The sequence below is a fragment of the Bos indicus genome, chromosome 23, assembly GCF_029378745.1.
Source record: "Bos indicus isolate NIAB-ARS_2022 breed Sahiwal x Tharparkar chromosome 23, NIAB-ARS_B.indTharparkar_mat_pri_1.0, whole genome shotgun sequence".
Classification (NCBI taxonomy): Eukaryota; Metazoa; Chordata; class Mammalia; order Artiodactyla; family Bovidae; genus Bos; species Bos indicus.
In genome coordinates this window covers 28,121,927-28,144,328 of record NC_091782.1, presented here as the reverse complement: position 1 = coordinate 28,144,328, position 22,402 = coordinate 28,121,927, and the positions used below count along the sequence as shown (strand labels likewise).

The following is a 22,402-nucleotide window of genomic DNA, read 5'->3' as shown; positions in this document are numbered from 1 at the left end:
AGCTGACACATTGGAAAAGACACTGATGCTGGGAAAGATTGAAGGCAGGAGGAGAAGGGAGTGGCAGAGGATGGGATGGTTAGACAGCATCATAACTCACGGACATGAATTTGAGCAAATTCCAGAAGATAGTGGAGGACAGAGGAGCCTGGCATGCTTCTGTTCATGAGGTTGCAAAAAGTCAAGCATGACTTAGAGACTAAACAACAACAGCAACAACAAAATTATAGAGCCAGAATCAGAGGTACCCTGGTACATAAAGCTACATTTTGGAGAGTGTCTATTGTCGTGGTCTGTGCGTGGGTTGGAAAAGAATTTCCAGACATGAGGCAGAATAAGAGGAGAATAAAGTTTATTAGAGTGGGAGATGCTGTTAGAACAGTGGGCCAACCAAAGGGAGAACCGATGTCGAAAAGGAGTCCTTAGTCCACTTTTATACCCAGGGTACAAGGAGCAGGATAGGGGTCTTGGGGGTCATTTGCTGATTGGATGAGGCATGTACACTGGTTGGGAGAAGAGTAAGGGAAATACCTTCTCACTGTGTGGGGTAGGAGGGGAGACAGGCTCAGGAGGACCTGAAATCTGTTAATAGTTACAACATGGGGGAGGGAAGGATGGTAAGGGTCTGATTTTTCCGTTCTTGCATTCCAAGACCCTCCTTGGTTTCATCTGGTCTTTCATCCTTGGGTCACCTTATTCCTTCCTCTATTTTTAGGGGCAATTCTTTGGCCCCTTTTGATACCCTACTCATGTCTAACTATCTACCTATTTCCCTTCTCAGGCTTTTGGGAACCCAATCTCAAAGGAAAAGGGGCAATAACCATTCTCACTTCTTCAGGCTGTACAGGGGTGTCGTTGGGCTCTGGGTTCTCTTTGCCTGCTCTCTGTCAGGTGATTTATGGAGGGAGACGAGAGTTCACAGAAGTATAAGTCAGCTTGTTTCAGCATTGTCTGGGTGTTGGCTAGGGACTATTCTTGTACTACCACTTGGAAATTTGTTGTATTCTAGAAGAAACAGACTTAACAAGAAAGTTAAAGATACATGGCCCAAAGATTAATAGAAGTAGAAAATCGCTGAGGAGGTAGCCTCAGGAGAACCAGGACTAGACATTGCTTTGTGAGATTAGTGTTTCTCTAGGTATGAGAAGATGCAAGAATTTGGGCTCATAAAATCTTTATCTCAAAACATATGACTTTCTGAAGGCTTGTTCTTCCAGTTTTTTCCCAGAACACAGAGTGCCTTATTTCTGATCTCCAAGCTGAACTCCTTTCAAGGGGTCTTGAAGGTCAGCAGCCTGCAGTGGTAATGATTTAATCTTTGTAGAGGCAACTGGCAAGTGCCAACTTCTAGTCAGTAAGGCCCCTTCAGAGCCACATATTTGACCGTGCGTTGGAGCATTTCATGACCATTGTGTCCCGTGGTGCTGGGAAGGCTCATTCCCAGGTCAAACGAAGACTCCATTGACAAGCCACTCAATGTATTGTTACTAGACCAAATCTTGCAAGTAGCAAAAGTCTCTGGACCATACCTGTCTTACTAGCCTCTTGGTCCTGGAAAATATTCCCTCTTGTTGCTTTTCCCATATCTAGAGTTACTTTATTACAGTCATTGATCTCATATGGTACTGCATATTAGCATTTTATCATAGGCTCAGTCACACATTTGGTAACATAAGAAACAATCTTCTGAAACAAGCGACATAGAAAATAATATAGCTAGCAGTTATTAGTAAGGTCACAAGCAAGAATTTAAGTCAAGAACTTTCATTAGCTATAACACAGTATATCCCAGGTCATCCGGCTTAGGTAAATGATTATAGCCAGGTGTTAATCTCCTGGTTGTACATCATGGGGCATCTGACCTTTATCCAAAGACTGGTTACTGAGATAAGCTTTAGAAGCAAACTTAGAGTGTCCTTTTAAATAACTTAGTTAAACCTTTTAGCAATAACAACAAGGAACTAGCTCAGAAGTGAGTTGCTGTAAACACAGACCTTAATTAACAAAATTAGAACTTAATAGTAAGTGAAACACAATTTTTTGGTCAGTATGAAGGCATTAACCATGTAGCCAGGGAAGGCTTTAATCCATCAAATAAGAATGAGATTTGTCAGGGAGCCCAGGAAAGCCAAGCGGCCATCTTGGATTTCCCATAGCCATGACTCTTTGATTTACAGCTATTGTTCACCCATTTTTAATTCCCTGATTTAGGAGCAGACCATGCCATGTTTTAAGGATGTCAGGATAGCAAAAGTCTAACCATGAGGGGTTATTTTTGTAGAAGCAGAATGAGCCTTGTCTACATGTACCATAATCTTAAATAATGCTTATTTACTTTACCAAAGTAACAAAAGATTTAAACAACAAATATAAATCACTTAAAGGCAAAGAAATTCAAAATCTGTTATTGAAAGCTTCATTCTAAGAAAACTTTGTTCTCTTAACTTTGAGAGTAGACTAAATTCCAGCCTGGTACCAGCTTACCAGATAACAAACAAACAAAATTTGTTTATTGGTTAACCTTAGAAAGGTCTTTTCCATACATCTTGAAGTAGCAATATTCTTGCAAAGGCATCAGAATGAAACCATAGAAGGCATGTTTAAAATCTGATTAAATTGCAATTGACAAAGTAACCTGGTCATTGCTGTGACTTGTAACACTTTAATATGTTAACTAGAATTATAACTGACAACATTTTACCAGGACATATCAGATTTTCATGAATTTCACATAATTTCTGGGATATCTATATTAGTAACATCAACCATACGATATAACCTGAGAAGATTCATCACTCTTCTAACAATACTCCCCGTGTAATTAAACATGTCAAATGAACTCTCTTTGGGATGTCTCAGGGGCCCTTTGAAGCATCCCAAAGTTAGCTAGAAGTCAAGTTATTTAGGAAGTTTTGTCAATAAATATCAAAAGGGTTTATAACAGTCAGGTAGGATCATATAAGTCACCGTGAAACATAATCATTCGCTTAGCCAAAGTTAACAAAAGATTTCAAAGGTAAACATAGAACAGATCACTTCAGAGGTAAAGGAACTTAAAATCTATTATCAAAGGCAGTTCAACATCTCAAGAAAACTTGTATTATGTGCAAAATTCTTTTCTGGGAGTCCACTTTTCATGAAACCTCCTTATGACTTTCTGTACCCATTCCTTTGTTTTCCTATCCCGAAACAGCCACATGTGTGTCAGAACTACTTCTTTTTCCCTTCATAAAATGCAGTTTCACTCCTCATACCTTCTTTGTTAACAAAATATACATCCTACTTTCCTTAAGCAACCAAAACCTGACCTTTATATTAGCATTCTATAGATTGGTGAACATAAAATTTAGAAATGATAATTTCTAAAAAAAAATTTTGCTTTCTTATACAGAACATCTCAGGATGGCACCAAATGCTGTTCATTAATACTCAAAAATCTCTTTGGTTTCTGTGTAAGAGGAAGTTAGTGTTAAGTAGTGAATGTTTCAGAATCTTATTTTATTTGGAAATAACCTAACTATTCAATAAACTTTCACGACTTAGTTTAGCACAATGTTAGTAATTCATGTTACCAAAATTTGGAAAGACTATTTTAGACAGACATTTTTAAAGTATAATTATTTTGAATAGTTTATCTAAAAGCTCATATCTCATTTACATTTTTTAGGAGTTTTTTTTTTTTTTCTAGAAGTACTTTTCTTGTTGACACACTTGTAACAGATATAACAATATAGCAATATTTAACTTATAATAAACCTATTATAATATAATGTATAATATATAATATAATATAAGCCTATTTAACTTATAATAAACCTATTATAATATAATATATAATACATAATAATATAATATAAACCTATTTAACTTATAATAAAACTTGGCACAATGAAAATATTACGCTTAATATTAATTAATGGCTCTTAGACACTCATAGCTCAGTTGGTAAAGACTCTGCATGCAGTGCAGGAGACCAGGGTTCGATTCCTGGATCAGGAAGATCTCCTGGAGGAGGGCATGGCAACCCACTCCAGTATTCTTGCCTGGAGAATCCCTGGACAGAGGAGCCTGGCAGGCTACAGTCCATGGGGTCCCAAGAGTCAGTCATGACTGAGCGACTAAACTACCACCACCACCAGACATGTCTATATCTGATTATCAAGCAAACATTAACACTAGATATTTAGTATTGAATATTTCCCAGTTCAAGTGAATCTGAAATACATTTAGGATAATTTTTTTGTTGTTGTTTAGAACTGTTTGATTTGTAAGTGCTTACTTTTCTTTAGGCCAATTAAGTAAGAACTCATTTACAACTTCAGCAATATTATCAAAAAACGAAAGACACACAGTGAGACATACATAAATCCACATAGACAGACAGACAGACATATTCTCGTAGTTTTCTGCCTGAGATTTAAAATATTTCTTTGGAACTGTTTTTTTGGCTTGAAGTTCTAATTTGCCTAAGGCTGAGGTCTCAGGCAAAGTGGGCAGTGTATTTCAAGGATATGGAAAGGGTTAACTTTAGCTTTTCCCGAGGCAGGCTTTTTAAACAAGCTAGTTGTTTTTAATTGCATATGCAAAAAAGAACCGGTTTTGTGGTTTCCAAGAAAAAAAATGTCACTTTAACATTTTTCTCTGGAGTCCAAAGAATATCAGGGCCATCAAATCATCTTTTCTGTAGTCATAGTTTTATACCTGAATTATAGACCCAATAGTGTTCAAATTGATCTGATATCAGGGGCAGATCAGCTGATAAAAATCTTGGATTGTCCCTCTGGTGGGAAGTGAGACCTTTGTCCCATCAGAAGAATCTGAAGGGTTAAGGGAATTTGCTAGAGTGGGGGAAGCTTGGTTCATCCCCACCCTGAGAGATAGGAAGAAGTTAGAAGGGAATTCTTTAGAATGTTTGGAAAGTTTTGATCCCACATGTCAGTTCAGTCACTCAGGTGTGTCTGACTCTTTGTGACTCCATGGACTGTAGCATGCCAGTCTTCACTGTCCATCACCAATTCCCAGAGCTTGCTCAAACTCATGTCCATCAAGTCAGTGATACCATCCAACCATATCATCCTCTCTTGTCCCCTTCTCTTGCCTTCAATCTTTCCCAGCATCAGGGTATTTTCAAATGACTTAGTTCTTCCAATTAGGTGGCCAAACTATTGGAGTTTCAGCTTCAGCATCAGTCCTTCTGGTGAATATTCAGAACTGATTTCCTTTAGGATTGACTGGTTGGAGATCCTTGAAGTCCAAGGGACTCGCAAGAGTCTTCTCCAACACCACAATTCAAAAGCATCAATTCTTCAGCACTCAGCTTTCTTTATAGTCTAACTTTCACATCAATACAAGCCTACTGGAAAAACCATAGCCTAGATAAATAAGAAAAAAGTGAGTTTGTTTAGGAAAAGTTGCCTTGGATTTGTTGAGTTAAAAGACTGGGACTCTAGTTACAGTTCTGGCATCTAGTAAATGTGTGACTTTGGGAAATATTAAAAGTCTGATAACAATATAAATAATCAAAGCCTTACTTTACTCATCTGTAAAATAGGAATTAAGGATATTGATAGCTTTAACATGAAACAATGGGTATTAAGGCATGTGGAATTATGAACACTGAAATACAGACATAATTATCATAGAATTAAGTACTTTACATAAATTCATTACAGTCATAGAATTTAAAACTTTTTTTGTATGTTGGTTTTCAACTGTTTCATGAAGTTTATATAAATGCAGAAATTCTCTGGAGTTTCTGTAGCAGGTTTTGGGTTATTAATTTTTTTAAAGAATAAATGAATCTCCACACTGTTCTCCATAGTGGCTGTACTAGTTTGCATTCCCACCAACAGTGTAAGAGAGTTCCCTTTTCTCCACACCCTCTCCAGCATTTATTGCTTGTAGACTTTTGGATCGCAGCCATTCTGACTGGCGTGAAATGGTACTTCATAGTGGTTTTGATTTGCATTTCTCTGATAATGAGTGATGTTGAGCATCTTTTCATGTGTTTGTTAGCCACCTGTATGTCTTCTTTGGAGAAATGCACTGTTTATAATAGCCAGGACATGGAAGCAACCTAGATGCCCATCAGCAGATGAATGGATAAGAAAGCTGTGGTACATATACACAATGGAGTATTACTCAGCCATTAAAAAGAATACATTTGAATCAGTTCTAATGAGATGGATGAAACTGGAACCTATTATACAGAGTGAAGTAAGCCAGAAAGAAAAACACCAATACAGTATACTAACGCATATATATGGAATTTAGAAAGATGGTAACAATAACCCTGTGTACGAGACAGCAAAAGAGACATTGATGTATAGATCAGTCTTATGGACTCTGTGGGAGAGGGAGAGGGTGGGGAGATTTGGGAGAATAGCATTGAAACATGTATAATATCATGTATGAAATGAGTCGCCAGTCCAGGTTTGATGCACGGTACTGGATGCTTGGGGCTGGTGCACTGGGACGACCCAGAGGGAGGGTAGGGGAGGGAGGAGGGAGGAGGGTTCAGGATGGGGAACGCGGGTATACCTGTGGCGGATTCATTTCGATATTTGGCAAAACTAATACAATATTGTAAAGTTTAAAAATAAAATAAAATTAAAAAAAAAAGAATAAATGATCAGACTGTGCTTAACAAACCAAAATAAAAAATAGTACATTGGCTTGCTATGACTATTAATAGACTGTAATGAAGTATCACACATTAACTAACCTTAAGTGACTGAAGTTTATTATATCACAGCTCTGGGGGCAAGAATTGTGATACTAAGGTGTGGCAGGGCAATGCTCTTTCTGAAGGTGCTGGGGAGGAATTTATTCCAAGTTTCTCTCCTAGCAGCTGATATTTTGTTAGCAATCTTGGGCATTCCTTGGCTGTGGAAGCAGACTTCAGACTTCACATGGCATTCTCCTTGTGCCTATGTGGATGTCTAAATTTCGCCCCCTCTTTTTAAAGCCAACAGTTTTACTATATTAGGGATGCACTCTACTCCATCTTTAATGACACCTGCAATGACCCTATTTTCAAACAAAGTCCCATTCAGAGGTACTGGAGGTAAAGGATTTCAATATGTGAATTTAGGAGAGGTGGTGAGGGAGATACAGTTTAACCCCATAACCTAAAGTATATTCTGAAGGAAATGGGAATCACAGAAATACGAACACAGTTTTTATGTAATTATTTTGAGGAATTTATGAAAAAAGAGTATAGAGGAGGATCCAGAGTAGGTAGAAAATTGTATTGTTTTGATTTTTAAGGTGGACAAGATTTTGAAAAACATAAGGTTCGTGGGAAAAAGCTTGTGGAAAGTCTGAGAGGAACAAGTGAAGGATCGAAGTCCAGAGAGCACAGTACAGAATGAGTGAAGATAAAGATGGGTTGGTGTTCCCTATGAAGAAAGGGAAATAATTCTGTTAATAACACAGTGAGAGAGGAGTAATGGAGAGGTAGAGATTTAGATTTGTTATATTTATTATTGCAAAGATGAGATAATTGTCTTCTAATTGATTATTATTATTATTAATATTATTTTTCAAAGTGGGAACATGGTCATATATTGAGTATAAGGTGGGAGTAGATTTGGAAGTTTAACGAAGGTAGATTTTTTTAATGAATGAGAGGATTACTTGATAGTGCTGGTGTCCAAGTTGTGATAGGTAATCACACATGTAAAGAGGAACCATCTGCTCACATGTGTGGATTTCTATACCAGTATGAGAGATAGGTAATTAGACTTATTCATATTTGGACTTTTTCTTTCCAAGTGCATGTGATATAAGGGCAATGAGGCCAAGGATTTTTACTCATTAGTAAGATAATACTTAAAATTATTAACCATGGTAACCACAAAGGAGAGGGTGGGAAGTAAAGTCAAGAGGTACTGAGGATTCATGAGAAATTGAAAGACCCTAATGAGACTGACACACTGGAGTAGCTGAGCAAGCTAGTACAGGACTTTACATTTCCTGTTCCATCCGAATATTCAACTGTGGAAGTCATCTGCCACCATCCTTAAAGGGAGGGTGCTTGAGTTAGTATTGGATTCGTCACAACAGACAAAATACAACATACAAATGGTTTAAAGATATAAAATTTATTTCTTACTGGAAGTAATTCAGAAAGTGAGCATATAGTAGTTTCATAAAGCTGTCAAAACTCTAGACTCATTCTATTAATATCTTTTCTGTCTGTATCATATTACATGGTCAGAGATGTTCTTAGAGATCCATCCATCATGGCACATTCCAGCCATCCAAATAATTAGAGAAAAGGAGAAAATCACATAATTTTCCTTTAAGAACACATTCCAGAGATCATACTGAATATTGTTGTTTAGTTGACAAGCTGTACCCAACTTTTCACAACCCCACAGACTGCAGCACTCCATGCTTCCTTGTCCCTCACCATCTCCCAGAGTTTGCCAAGTTCATGTCTATTGAATCAGTGATGCCATCCAACCACTTCATCATCTGTCATCCTCTTCTCCTCTGCCTTTCCCAGGATCAGGGTCTTTTCCAAAGAGTCATATAGAATAATTCATCTTAAAATGCACTGGTCATAATTTAGTCATATTCAGCAGAGGATGTGAGGAAATTTAATCTTTGTACTAGGCTGTCATAGGCATAGTGATAAGAAGAGGGGCTTATAACTTAGGAAGAGGGGAGAGTTAATATGGGAGACAACCATCAGTCTGTGTATCAGAGCTTCAACTTAGAATAAATCAGTAAAGGAGGAAGAAAAAAATAAATTTGTGTCTAGTGGGGAGAACTGTAATCATCACGGAAGGTTAGGCATGTGAATGGACAATGGTCAGAGGGCCTGAGTCAGAGGACCAAAGTCTAAAAAGTGGTCTTAGGCCACCATAAAATGCTTGTTTGGAAAATGTGTAGATGTGGGATCCATCTGTCATGTTATAGAAAGATACATCTCCAGCCTTATAATCAAGGAATACTCCCACCCTACAGAGTTTTTCTTTTAGAGTAAGAGAAGTTTCTGGGGATGTGAGGCCCCAGTACTCCCCGTCATAGAGCCTAATGGCCCAGAAACCATTCTGCGGTGACATTGTGACCCTCCCCTCCCTTGCTACATTATTCCTACAAACTCCCAGGTCCCAGGAATGTGTGTCCTGAACCTCCACCTCCCAGAAGTATCTCTCTGAGCTGACGTGTAGCTGACCAAGCACACAGGGAATGGAGACAAATCTCTCTGGGCAGCTGGGAAGTTCCTGACATGGTTCTTGCCATGTTACTCTTCTCCCCTCTTCAGACAGGAAGAGGGCAGGATGGGCAGTGGCTGCATCCAGAGTCAGATTTACTGCAAAGACAAGGGATCATCAAGTTTCTGGGAGGGTCTCAGTAGGCTTTGGCCATGGTCTCCCTTCCGTGAGGGCTCCTCTGGCCCTGGGAAGATCCAGTTCACCTCCCTCACCCATCCTCCCTGGGACTACCCCACAAGGAGCTGGGTCTCTCTTGGATCATTACAGACTTACCAGTCTGGAACTCTTCTTTCCTCCAGTCTGCAAAGAGCAAATGAACGTAAGAATCCACCTTCTGACAGATAGAGCTTCCTGTCTGTCCAGAATACTATGGTAATAAACGTCTTAATTGAAGAATAACAGCAACCAAAAAAGAAAAGAAAAACCAACCTCTTTTTATACACTTGAACCTCTTTTTACAAGATACTAAATTATGTATGACTTGAAGACCTGTGTCAATGCTATGCTCTCCTCATCCAAAATTCATATAGGACAAATATTTGCAATCTATTTGGGATGTTTGAAAGGAAATATAGGATATGCTGGGTCTGAACATACAGAGTGAAGTAAGCCAGAAGGAAAAACACCAATACAGTATACTAACGCATATATATGGAATTTAAAAAGATGGTAACAATAACCTGGTGTACGAGACAGCAAAAGAGACACTGATGTATAGAACAGTCTTATGGACTCTGGGAGAGGGAGAGGGTGGGAAGATTTGGGAGAATGACATTGAAACATGTAAAATATCATGTAAGAAACGAGTTGCCAGTCCAGGTTCGATGCACCATACTGGATGCTTGGGGCTAGTGCACTGGGATGACCCAGAGGGATGGTATGGGGAGGGAGGAGGGAGGAGGGTTCAGGATGGGGAACACATGTATACCTGTGGCGGGTTCATTTTGATATTTGGCAAAATTAATACAATTATGTAAAGTTTAAAAATAAAATTAAAAAAAAAGAAAAAAAAACAAATAACTTATTGTTCACTTTAGATTCTTCAGATTTTACAGGTGATAACCATTCTACCTTCACTCAAATCACAATGTTATATGCAACTAAAAATAATAACGCTGTTAAAATGTAATGTTCCAAACACATTATTATCTGTTAGAATAATGAGCAATATACTGAGTTCATGGAATAAAGCCTTGGAGTTTCCTTGATTTTCAGCAAACCATTTTGCACACAGTAGGGTGTTCATTGAAAATATCTTTGATAATAGAATTTTCTTCATCAGAGTCCATGTTGCTCACCAGCATATAATGGTATGTCCCTCCATGCTGCAAAAGAACAAAACAGAAAAAACTTAACTTTTATTCTTGCGTGTCCTCTTTCATTGTCTTTTTTGTTATATTAAAAGCAAATATAAGAAATATTTGTCTTTGTCCTATTTCTTCTATTGAATCCTTTGAACTTTCTCTTTTTATCCTATATCCTCATATTCCAATTTCAAACATGGTGATAAAATTATCAGGTGAAGGATAGATAGAAATATAGAAAAAACAAAGGTGGCAGGGACAGAAGCATGAAGGAAGGAGCAGAGATGGAAGGAAGGAAAGGGGAGAGGAAGGATTACATGCTGAGTCATCATTAGTGGCTTCACTTCAGAGAGAATTTAATAAAGCATTGATATTTATAAAGATAATGCTTCCAGTGCTGTTTTGCTTACACTAAACATTTTTTTAAAAAATATTTTTGCATTCTATCCCACAGGCATAGGGGTAGAACCTAAGAAAAACAGAACAATGAAGGTGTCTGAGAGATAATCATTACTCACCAGACTTGAATTGAGCCTTCCTCCTCTCTGAAAGAAAATACACAATCATGCATGTATATAAACAGATTTTCTTAACATCATGAAGAAGATGCAAGTAACGCCATACATCTGTCAATATTTGTGTCTGAAACTTGCTAAGTAATGTCCATTTCAAAAGCAATGAAAGAAATGTGTAAAGTTCATTCCATCTGGAAACTTCACTATAATTTGAAGAAAATAATCAGATATAAATAGACATGAAGATTTAATAATTCTTGTAGTAGGATACTAAAAATAATGTAGAATTATTTTAGAAAATAGCCATAGAATTTATGTATAAAATATCAATGAAGTTTATTTGAGTGACTGAAAAATGTATGTTCAAGACCCTGAAGGAAGAGAAATTTGTTGAATTAGCTATTAAAAAGTTAAAATAAAAATGAATAAACAGTAATAATTTTGCTTGGAAAGAAAAAGTGATGCAAATTCATGTAAAAATATTTATATACCTTAGATTACTGGAGATTATGGTCAAGCAAAGTGTATCAAGATTACACTTGACATTAGTATATGCAAAGTGTTTGAAAGGTCAGCAAAGGAAGAACTTATTCAGCAGCTTTGGAGTCTGAACATTATTCTTAAGTTGAAAGAATATAATATATAAAAAATGGGGACCCCATCTCAGAGCACATAAGAAAAAACCGAAGTTAAAAGAAGCTTTCTATTGAATGGAAATAACAACATTCTTCTTAGCATAATCCCTTTGATCTCACCAATCTTTTTTTTTTCACCAACCTTATAATGAAGTCATGGTAATCACCAGAAAGATAAAATAAAAAGGAAGATTAAAAACTAGAGGAGGGAATTAAGAGACTTAATACAGGAGGAGTTCATGAAACCAAAAAGAAAATGGATAAGGTAATTTGAAATTCACAAGAAGGCAAAGGAAAGACAGGAGTATGTAAGAGGTGAATGTCATAAGAGGAAAACTATATCTAGGAAATAAATCTTTTTAAAAAAGTCACAGGAAAAGAGATACAGATGTATAGAACAGCCCTTTGGCTCTGTGGGAGAGGGTGAGGGTGGGATGAGTTGAGAGAATGGCATTGAAACATGTATATTATCATATGTGAAATGAATCACCAGTCCAGGTTCGATGCATGAGACAGGGTGTTCGGGGCTGGTGCACTGGGATGACCTAGAGGGGTGGGAGGCAGGGAGGTGGGAGGTGGGGTTCAGGATGGGGAACACATGTACACTTGTGGCAGATTCATGTCAAATTTTTCTTAATTAAAAAATATAAGTCACAAAGCTTACCAATTTCCTTCTTGAATTGTTCTGAAAAATATAATGGAAAAACACGTATATTTCAAGGAAAACCAATACAGAAAATAAAATAAGAGGAAAAATATATATAAGAAATAAATCTTTTTAAAAAAGTCATAAAACTTACCCTTTTCTTTCTTGAGTTGTTCTGAAAAATATAATGGAAAAACTCATGTAAATTTCACGGAAAGCCAATACAGAAAATAAAATAAGAGGAAAAAAACATGTCTAGGAAATAAATCTTTTTAAAAAAGTCATAAAACTTACCATTTTCTTTCTTGAGTTGTTCTGAAAAACATAATGGAAAAACTCATGTAAATTTCATGGAAAGCCAATACAGAAAATAAAATAAGAGGAAAAAAACATGTCTAGGAAATAAATCTTTTTAAAAAAGTCATAAAACTTACCATTTTCTTTCTTGAGTTGTTCTGAAAAATATAATGGAAAAACTCATGTAAATTTCACGGAAAGCCAATACAGAAAATAAAATAAGAGGAAAAAAACATGTCTAGGAAATAAATCTTTTTAAAAAAGTCATAAAACTTACCATTTTCTTTCTTGAGTTGTTCTGAAAAATATAATGGAAAAACTCATGTAAATTTCACGGAAAGCCAATACAGAAAATAAAATAAGAGGAAAAAAATATGTCTAGGAAATAAATCTTTTTATTTTTATTTATTTATTTATTTTTAAAAATAAATCATTTTAAAAAGTCATGAAACTTACCATAATCTTTCTTGAGTTGTTCTGAAAAATATAATGGAAAAACTCATGTAAATTTCACGGAAAGCCAATACAGAAAATAAAATAAGAGGAAAAATATATATAAGAAATAAATCTTTTTAAAAAAGTCATAAAACTTACCATTTTCTTTCTTGAGTTGTTCTGAAAAATATAATGGAAAAACTCATGTAAATTTCAAGGAAAGCCAATACAGAAAATAAAATAAGAGGAAAAAAATATGTCTAGGAAATAAATCTTTTTATTTTTATTTATTTATTTATTTTTAAAAATAAATCTTTTTAAAAAGTCATGAAACTTACCATAATCTTTCTTGAGTTGTTCTGAAAAATATAATGGAAAAACTCATGTAAATTTCACGGAAAGCCAATACAGAAAATAAAATAAGAGGAAAAAAACATGTCTAGGAAATAAATCTTTAAAAAAAGTCATAAAACTTACCATTTTCTTTCTTGAGTTCTTCTGAAAAACATAATGGAAAAACTCATGTAAATTTCACAGAAAGCCAATACAGAAAATAAAATAAGAGGAAAAAAACATGTCTAGGAAATAAATCTTTTAAAAAAAGTCATAAAACTTACCATTTTCTTTCTTGAGTTGTTCTGAAAAATATAATGGCAAAACTCATGTAAATTTCACGGAAAGCCAATACAGAAAATAAAATAAGAGGAAAAAAACATGTCTAGGAAATAAATCTTTTTAAAAAAGTCATAAAACTTACCATTTTCTTTCTTGAGTTGTTCTGAAAAATATAATGGAAAAACTCATGTAAATTTCACGGAAAGCCAATACAGAAAATAAAATAAGAGGAAAAAAATATGTCTAGGAAATAAATCTTTTTATTTTTATTTATTTATTAATTTTTAAAAATAAATCTTTTTAAAAAGTCATGAAACTTACCATAATCTTTCTTGAGTTGTTCTGAAAAATATAATGGAAAAACTCATGTAAATTTCACGGAAAGCCAATACAGAAAATAAAATAAGAGGAAAAAAACATGTCTAGGAAATAAATCTTTTTAAAAAAGTCATAAAACTTACCATTTTCTTTCTTGAGTTGTTCTGAAAAATATAATGGAAAAACTCATGTAAATTTCAAGGAAAGCCAATACAGAAAATAAAATAAGAGGAAAAAAATATGTCTAGGAAATAAATCTTTTTATTTTTATTTATTTATTTATTTTTAAAAATAAATCTTTTTAAAAACTCATGAAACTTACCATAATCTTTCTTGAGTTGTTCTGAAAAATATAATGGAAAAACTCATGTAAATTTCACGGAAAGCCAATACAGAAAATAAAATAAGAGGAAAAAAACATGTCTAGGAAATAAATCTTTCAAAAAAAGTCATAAAACTTACCATTTTCTTTCTTGAGTTCTTCTGAAAAACATAATGGAAAAACTCATGTAAATTTCACGGAAAGCCAATACAGAAAATAAAATAAGAGGAAAAAAACATATCTAGGAAATAAATCTTTTAAAAAAAGTCATAAAACTTACTATTTTCTTTCTTGAGTTGTTCTGAAAAATATAATGGAAAAACTCATGTAAATTTCACGGAAAGCCAATACAGAAAATAAAATAAGAGGAAAAAAACATGTCTAGGAAATAAATCTTTTTAAAAAAGTCATAAAACTTACCATTTTCTTTCTTGAGTTGTTCTGAAAAATATAATGGAAAAACTCATGTAAATTTCACGGAAAGCCAATACAGAAAATAAAATAAGAGGAAAAAAACATGTCTAGGAAATAAATCTTTTTAAAAAAGTCATAAAACTTACCATTTTCTTTCTTGAGTTGTTCTGAAAAATATAATGGAAAAACTCATGTAAATTTCAAGGAAAGCCAATACAGAAAATAAAATAAGAGGAAAAAAACATGTCTAGGAAATAAATCTTTTAAAAAAAGTCATAAAACTTACCATTTTCTTTCTTGAGTTGTTCTGAAAAACATAATGGAAAAACTCATGTAAATTTCAAGGAAAGCCAATACAGAAAATAAAATAAGAGGGAAAAAACATGTCTAGGAAATAAATCTTTTCAAAAAAGTCATAAAACTTACCATTTTCTTTCTTGAGTTGTTCTGAAAAACATAATGGAAAAACTCATGTAAATTTCACGGAAAGCCAATACAGAAAATAAAATAAGAGGGAAAAAATATGTCTAGGAAATAAATCTTTTTTAAAAAGTCATAAAACTTACCATTTTCTTTCTTGAGTTGTTCTGAAAAACATAATGGCAAAACTCATGTAAATTTCACGGAAAGCCAATACAGAAAATAAAATAAGAGGGAAAAAACATGTCTAGAAATAAATCCTTTTTAAAAAGTCATAAAACTTACCATTTTCTTTCTTGAGTTGTTCTGAAAAACATAATGGAAAAACTCATGTAAATTTCACGGAAAGCCAATACAGAAAATAAAATAAGAGGAAAAAATCATATCTAGGAAATAAATCTTTTTAAAAAAGTCGTAAAACTTACCATTTTCTTTCTTGAGTTGTTCTGAAAAATATAATGGAAAAACTCATGTAAATTTCAAGGAAAGCCAATACACAAAGTAAAATAAGAGGAAAAAAATATGTCTAGGAAATAAATCTTTTTATTTTTATTTATTTATTTATTTTTTAAAAATAAATCTTTTTTAAAAAGTCATAAAACTTACCATTTTCTTTCTTGAGTTGTTCTGAAAAATATAATGGAAAAACTCATGTAAATTTCACGGAAAGCCAATACAGAAAATAAAATAAGAGGAAAAAAACATATCTAGGAAATAAATCTTTTTTAAAAAGTCATAAAACTTACCATTTTCTTTCTTGAGTTGTTCTGAAAAATATAATGGAAAAACTCATGTAAATTTCACGGAAAGCCAATACAGGAAATAAAATAAGAGGAAAAAACATGTCTAGGAAATAAATCTTTTTAAAAAAGTCATAAAACTTACCATTTTCTTTCTTGAGTTGTTCTGAAAAATATAATGGAAAAACTCATGTAAATTTCACGGAAAGCCAATACAGAAAATAAAATAAGAGGGAAAAAACATGTCTAGGAAATAAATCTTTTTAAAAAAGTCATAAAACTTACCATTTTCTATCTTGAGTTGTTCTGAAAAACATAATGGAAAAACTCATGTAAATTTCACAGAAAGCCAATACAGAAAATAAAATAAGAGGAAAAAAATATGTCTAGGAAATAAATCTTTTTATTTTTATTTATTTATTTATTTTTTAAAAATAAATCTTTTTTAAAAAGTCATAAAACTTACCATTTTCTTTCTTGAGTTGTTCTGAAAAACATAATGGAAAAACACGTAAATTTCAAGGAAAGCCAATACAGAAAATAAAATAAGAGGAAAAAAAACATGTCTAGGAAATAAATCTTTTTAAAAAAGTCATAAAACTTACCATTTTCTTTCTTGAGTTGTTCTGAAAAATATAATGGAAAAACTCATGTAAATTTCATGGAAAGCCAATACAGAAAATAAAATAAGAGGAAAAAAACATGTCTAGGAAATAAATCTTTTTTAAAAAGTCATAAAACTTACCATTTTCTTTCTTGAGTTGTTCTGAAAAACATAATGGAAAAACTCATGTAAATTTCACGGAAAGCCAATACAGAAAATAAAATAAGAGGGAAAAAACATGTCTAGGAAATAAATCTTTTTAAAAAAGTCATAAAACTTACCATTTTCTATCTTGAGTTGTTCTGAAAAATATAATGGAAAAACTCATGTAAATTTCAAGGAAAGCCAATACAGAAAATAAAATAAGAGGAAAAAAACATGTCTAGGAAATAAATCTTTTTAAAAAAGTCATAAAACTTACCATTTTCTTTCTTGAGTTGTTCTGAAAAATATAATGGAAAAACTCATGTTAATTTCAATGAAAGCCAATACAGAAAATAAAATAAGAGGAAAAAAACATGTCTAGGAAATAAATCTTTTTAAAAAAGTCATAAAACTTACCATTTTCTTTCTTGAGTTGTTCTGAAAAATATAATGGAAAAACTCATGTAAATTTCACGGAAAGCCAATACAGAAAATAAAATAAGAGGAAAAAAACATGTCTAGGAAATAAATCTTTTTAAAAAAGTCATAAAACTTACCATTTTCTTTCTTGAGTTGTTCTGAAAAATATAATGGAAAAACTCATGTAAATTTCAAGGAAAGCCAATACACAAAGTAAAATAAGAGGAAAAAAATATGTCTAGGAAATAAATCTTTTTATTTTTATTTATTTATTTATTTTTTAAAAATAAATCTTTTTTAAAAAGTCATAAAACTTACCATTTTCTTTCTTGAGTTGTTCTGAAAAATATAATGGCAAAACTCATGTAAATTTCACGGAAAGCCAATACAGAAAATAAAATAAGAGGAAAAAAACATATCCAGGAAATAAATCTTTTTTAAAAAGTCATAAAACTTACCATTTTCTTTCTTGAGTTGTTCTGAAAAACATAATGGAAAAACTCATGTAAATTTCACGGAAAGCCAATACAGGAAATAAAATAAGAGGAAAAAACATGTCTAGGAAATAAATCTTTTTAAAAAAGTCATAAAACTTACCATTTTCTTTCTTGAGTTGTTCTGAAAAATATAATGGAAAAACTCATGTAAATTTCACGGAAAGCCAATACAGAAAATAAAATAAGAGGGAAAAAACATGTCTAGGAAATAAATCTTTTTAAAAAAGTCATAAAACTTACCATTTTCTATCTTGAGTTGTTCTGAAAAACATAATGGAAAAACTCATGTAAATTTCACAGAAAGCCAATACAGAAAATAAAATAAGAGGAAAAAAATATGTCTAGGAAATAAATCTTTTTATTTTTATTTATTTATTTATTTTTTAAAAATAAATCTTTTTTAAAAAGTCATAAAACTTACCATTTTCTTTCTTGAGTTGTTCTGAAAAACATAATGGAAAAACACGTAAATTTCAAGGAAAGCCAATACAGAAAATAAAATAAGAGGAAAAAAAACATGTCTAGGAAATAAATCTTTTTAAAAAAGTCATAAAACTTACCATTTTCTTTCTTGAGTTGTTCTGAAAAATATAATGGAAAAACTCATGTAAATTTCATGGAAAGCCAATACAGAAAATAAAATAAGAGGAAAAAAACATGTCTAGGAAATAAATCTTTTTTAAAAAGTCATAAAACTTACCATTTTCTTTCTTGAGTTGTTCTGAAAAACATAATGGAAAAACTCATGTAAATTTCACGGAAAGCCAATACAGAAAATAAAATAAGAGGGAAAAAACATGTCTAGGAAATAAATCTTTTTAAAAAAGTCATAAAACTTACCATTTTCTATCTTGAGTTGTTCTGAAAAATATAATGGAAAAACTCATGTAAATTTCAAGGAAAGCCAATACAGAAAATAAAATAAGAGGAAAAAAACATGTCTAGGAAATAAATCTTTTTAAAAAAGTCATAAAACTTACCATTTTCTTTCTTGAGTTGTTCTGAAAAATATAATGGAAAAACTCATGTTAATTTCAATGAAAGCCAATACAGAAAATAAAATAAGAGGAAAAAAACATGTCTAGGAAATAAATCTTTTTAAAAAAGTCATAAAACTTACCATTTTCTTTCTTGAGTTGTTCTGAAAAATATAATGGAAAAACTCATGTAAATTTCACAGAAAGCCAATACAGAAAATAAAATAAGAGGAAAAAAACTTGTCTAGGAAATAAATCTTTTTAAAAAAGTCATAAAACTTACCATTTTCTTTCTTGAGTTGTTCTGAAAAATATAATGGAAAAACTCATGTAAATTTCATGGAAAGCCAATACAGAAAATAAAATAAGAGGGAAAAAACATGTCTAGGAAATAAATCTTTTTAAAAAAGTCATAAAACTTACCATTTTCTATCTTGAGTTGTTCTGAAAAACATAATGGAAAAACTCATGTAAATTTCAAGGAAAGCCAATACAGAAAATAAAATAAGAGGAAAAAAACATGTCTAGGAAATAAATCTTTTTAAAAAAGTCATAAAACTTACCCTTTTCTTTCTTGAGTTGTTCTGAAAAATATAATGGAAAAACTCATGTAAATTTCACGGAAAGCCAATACAGAAAATAAAATAAGAGGGAAAAAACATGTCTAGGAAATAAATCTTTTTAAAAAAGTCATAAAACTTACCCTTTTCTTTCTTGAGTTGTTCTGAAAAATATAATGGAAAAACTCATGTAAATTTCAAGGAAAGCCAATACAGAAAATAAAATAAGAGGAAAAAAAACATATCTAGGAAATAAATCTCTTTTAAAAAGTCATAAAACTTACCATTTTCTTTCTTGAGTTGTTCTGAAAAATATAATGGAAAACCTCATGTCAATTTCAAGGAAAAACAATATAGTATATGAAAGTGAAAATAAAATTCCACTGCTCAGTAAATAGATAAGATGAATGTAATTAGAAAAAAAAAACCAAAGAAACAAAAAGTCCTGAAAAATACCAAGGAAACAAGTATTTTTATCTTGGGAAGAATGGAAGATTTGTTCTTGCAGAGAAAAAAATCTTAACCTGACATTTTGGTAAGCAATGACTATTGCTCACCATGAAGCCATCAGAACCCGAGAGTCGATTCAGGATAGAGAAAAACAGGATACTGGCCCAGTAGTTATGATGCATGTCAAAGGAATAATTTCGGTGAGCCCAGACACTTGTATCTTACCACACATAGAAAAGCATTAACATCATTAACTTGAGATGCCTGTTTTGTTTCTTTTTAAAATTATTCTCAGAGGTAATCTTGATGTGTTTATACTACAGTTACCCCCATCCCCTCGGTAAAAACTTCAAGATATCTTGAATCCTTTCTTACCTCTCTGGAAGAGTTCCTCAGAACTCTCTGGGATCCTGTCTCCCAGATTGTAGTCCTGAGTAAGGTCCCCAGATAAAACATAACTTGACACTTTAAGCTTGTGCATTTGTTTTTCAGTCAATAATTTTGGTTTGGTGACCAACAAAGGAACCAAAAACATACTTCTCTCCTTCACCTGAACTCCATGAGGATCTCTAGCTTTGTCACTAGCAGAAGTTTTTTGTGCCCATCTGCCTCCTCAGAGAGTCCAGATGATTCTGGGTGGATCTTGAATCTCCCATTTTACTGATGAGCCTGATATTTAGTCTGTGGTGTTAAATCTCTGTCTGAAATTCAGTGTCAAGAAGAGATGCCTGGGTGAATGTAGTGGGAATTCTTGATAATGTACTTTCACAGCCCTGAGAAATTTCATAGAATTGCACCTGGAAAAACAGCATATATTAAGAAACTGTGTTTTTCTTAAGAATAATCTTCTTGTTACAAACCCCAAGGGTGAACCCGGAAGGGAGTATGACTGGGATCATGAAAGTATGGACTTTGGAACACCGGGTTGGCATCAGGCATGAACGTTGCCTAAGCAGTTGCTGATTGTTCCTGAAACTAGCCCAGATGGGAACAGCCTGGGGTAAAAACAAGATCTGGACTATGTCAGTGTAGTGTGTTGGGAAAGATAAGATCAAACAAAGTCTTGTAGTCTGCAATTAGCAACAAAAGCTGGACTCAGAGTGGACTCTGCATCTCAGTCCAGTAGAGGCTGCAGGTCTCCTGACCCATTGCTCCAGATTTTGTGTTCTGTCTTCATTATCATCGCTTGTTACCAGACCATTAGGTCAACAGGTAAAAGACACTGAGAAACTTTTGCTCAGTTGAAAGACACTGAGAGGTTTATCCTCAGGTGAGACACATTGGGAAGATTTTGTTGTGTATGTACAGCATTTATACTTACAAGTACTTGCTTTGTTGTGAATTAAAAGACATTTCACCCTAAAAATGGCCAAATTGAGGCTCTTTTGACATCACTTCATGGGAAATAGATGGGGAAACAGTGGAAACAGTGTCAGACTTTATTTTTGGGGGCTGCAAAATCACTGCAGATGGTGACTGCAGCCATGATATTAAAAGACGCTTACTCCTTGGAAGAAAAGTTATGACCAACCTAGATAGCATGTTGAAAAGCAGAGAAATTACTTTGCTAACAAAGATCCGTTTAGTCAAAGCTATGGTTTTTCCAGTGGTCATGTATGGATGTGAGACCTGGACTGTGAAGAAAGCTGAGTGCTGAAAAATTGATGCTTTTGAACTGTGGTGTTGGAGAAGACTCTTGAGAGTCCCTTGGACTGCAAGGAGATCCAATCAGTCCATTCTAAAGGACATCAGCCCTTGGTGTTCTTTGGAAGGAATGATGCTAAAGCTGAAACTCTAGTACACTGGCCACCCCATGCGAAGAGTTGACTCATTGGAAGAGACTCTGATGCTGTGAAGGATTGGGGGCAGGAGGAGAAGGGGAGGACAAAGGATGAGATGGCTGGATGGCATCACCGACTCGATGGACGTGAGTCTGAGTGAACTCTGGCAGTTGGTGATCAACAGGGAGGCCTGGCGTGCTGCAATTCATGGGGTCGGAAAGAGTCGGACATGACTGAGTGACTGAACTGAACTGACATACCAAAATTATATTTTTGCATGCACAGATAAAAAGACCTTGCTTGTTGGAACATCTTTTCAGAATTCTGACTTTAAAGGAAAAAAAAAAAAAAAGCTCTTCTATGGGCGAACTTGCACTTTTGTCCTTGTGTCTTTGAGATGTAAATGTTCTACCTCCTCTTCTCAGATTTTTTTCTGTGTTTTGAGGGTGTGTTCTCTGCATACCAAGGTAACATATTGCCAGGAGCCAGCCCGGGAGTTCCCACCCATGACAAGGTCATGCGGGAGAGCCCTGATGGGCAAGGCGAGTCAGGGCTCAAGGGCAGCTCCCCCCACCCTCCCGATCTACCTGAGCATCTACCCCAAAACCAGAATCTGTCTGTTTTACTATTTTATGACTTTTACCAACTCCTCTGACATTAACAGGGGGCTATCCCCGACCACCTTTCTCTGAAGAAAATCAACTTAAAGCTCTAGTTAATAAGTCTCCTGGGCATCATAGGAGTGTTTCAATTCAAACCCCTCTGATGACTTTCTAGTTTGCCTGACAGGTTTGTTCGGACTTCTGCAGCTACGCATGTGATTGTTAACAGCCTCCCAACCACGACAGGAGCGGGAAGCTTAAGATATTCTAACAATGCAGAGCTTCTCAGAGTTAAAATTCTTAGAATAAGACTAGTAGAAGATTTCTTTGTTGAGCTAATGCTTGCTGCCAAGTTTCCATATCCCTTACCTACTGTGTCCCTGGGAGTGTATTGATTAATATAGTTGGTATATAGAAATGTAAGTAGTAGCTTTGATGTTTGTAACCTTGGACCCTTGAGTTAATTCTTTTCTTGTTAT

The 22,402-nt window shown here is 33.7% G+C and overlaps 1 protein-coding gene across 1 annotated transcript; it reads right to left on the bottom strand.

Annotated features, from left to right (window-relative positions):
* Window positions 1-8,122: 8,122 nt before the first annotated feature.
* On the bottom strand, window positions 8,123-20,021 carry LOC109555797 (butyrophilin subfamily 1 member A1-like). Its single transcript, XM_070777616.1, has 20 exons — window positions 19,916-20,021; window positions 19,375-19,395; window positions 18,534-18,554; window positions 17,975-17,995; window positions 17,515-17,535; window positions 17,194-17,214; window positions 16,914-16,934; window positions 16,355-16,375; window positions 15,895-15,915; window positions 15,574-15,594; window positions 15,295-15,315; window positions 14,315-14,335; window positions 13,996-14,016; window positions 13,398-13,418; window positions 13,081-13,101; window positions 12,346-12,366; window positions 11,050-11,076; window positions 10,526-10,552; window positions 9,501-9,527; window positions 8,123-9,325 (listed from the first exon to the last, which is right to left on the bottom strand). The coding sequence occupies exons 1-20, from the start codon at window positions 20,019-20,021 to the stop codon at window positions 8,799-8,801; spliced, it is 1,029 nt and encodes a 342-aa protein (XP_070633717.1). The 3' UTR covers window positions 8,123-8,798.
* Window positions 20,022-22,402: the final 2,381 nt, after the last annotated feature.

Excerpts from the sequence above, each read along its gene's own strand:
- LOC109555797 (XM_070777616.1), bottom strand. The coding sequence starts at position 20,021 with ATGCACAAGCTTAAAGTGTCAAGTTATGTTTTATCTGGGGACCTTACT. Across the intron at positions 17,996-18,533 it reads ACAACTCAAGAAAGAAAATG|AACAACTCAAGAAAGAAAAT; the intron begins GTAAGTTTTATG and ends TATGTTTTTCAG. Across the intron at positions 17,536-17,974 it reads ACAACTCAAGAAAGAAAATG|AACAACTCAAGAAAGAAAAT; the intron begins GTAAGTTTTATG and ends TATGTTTTTCAG.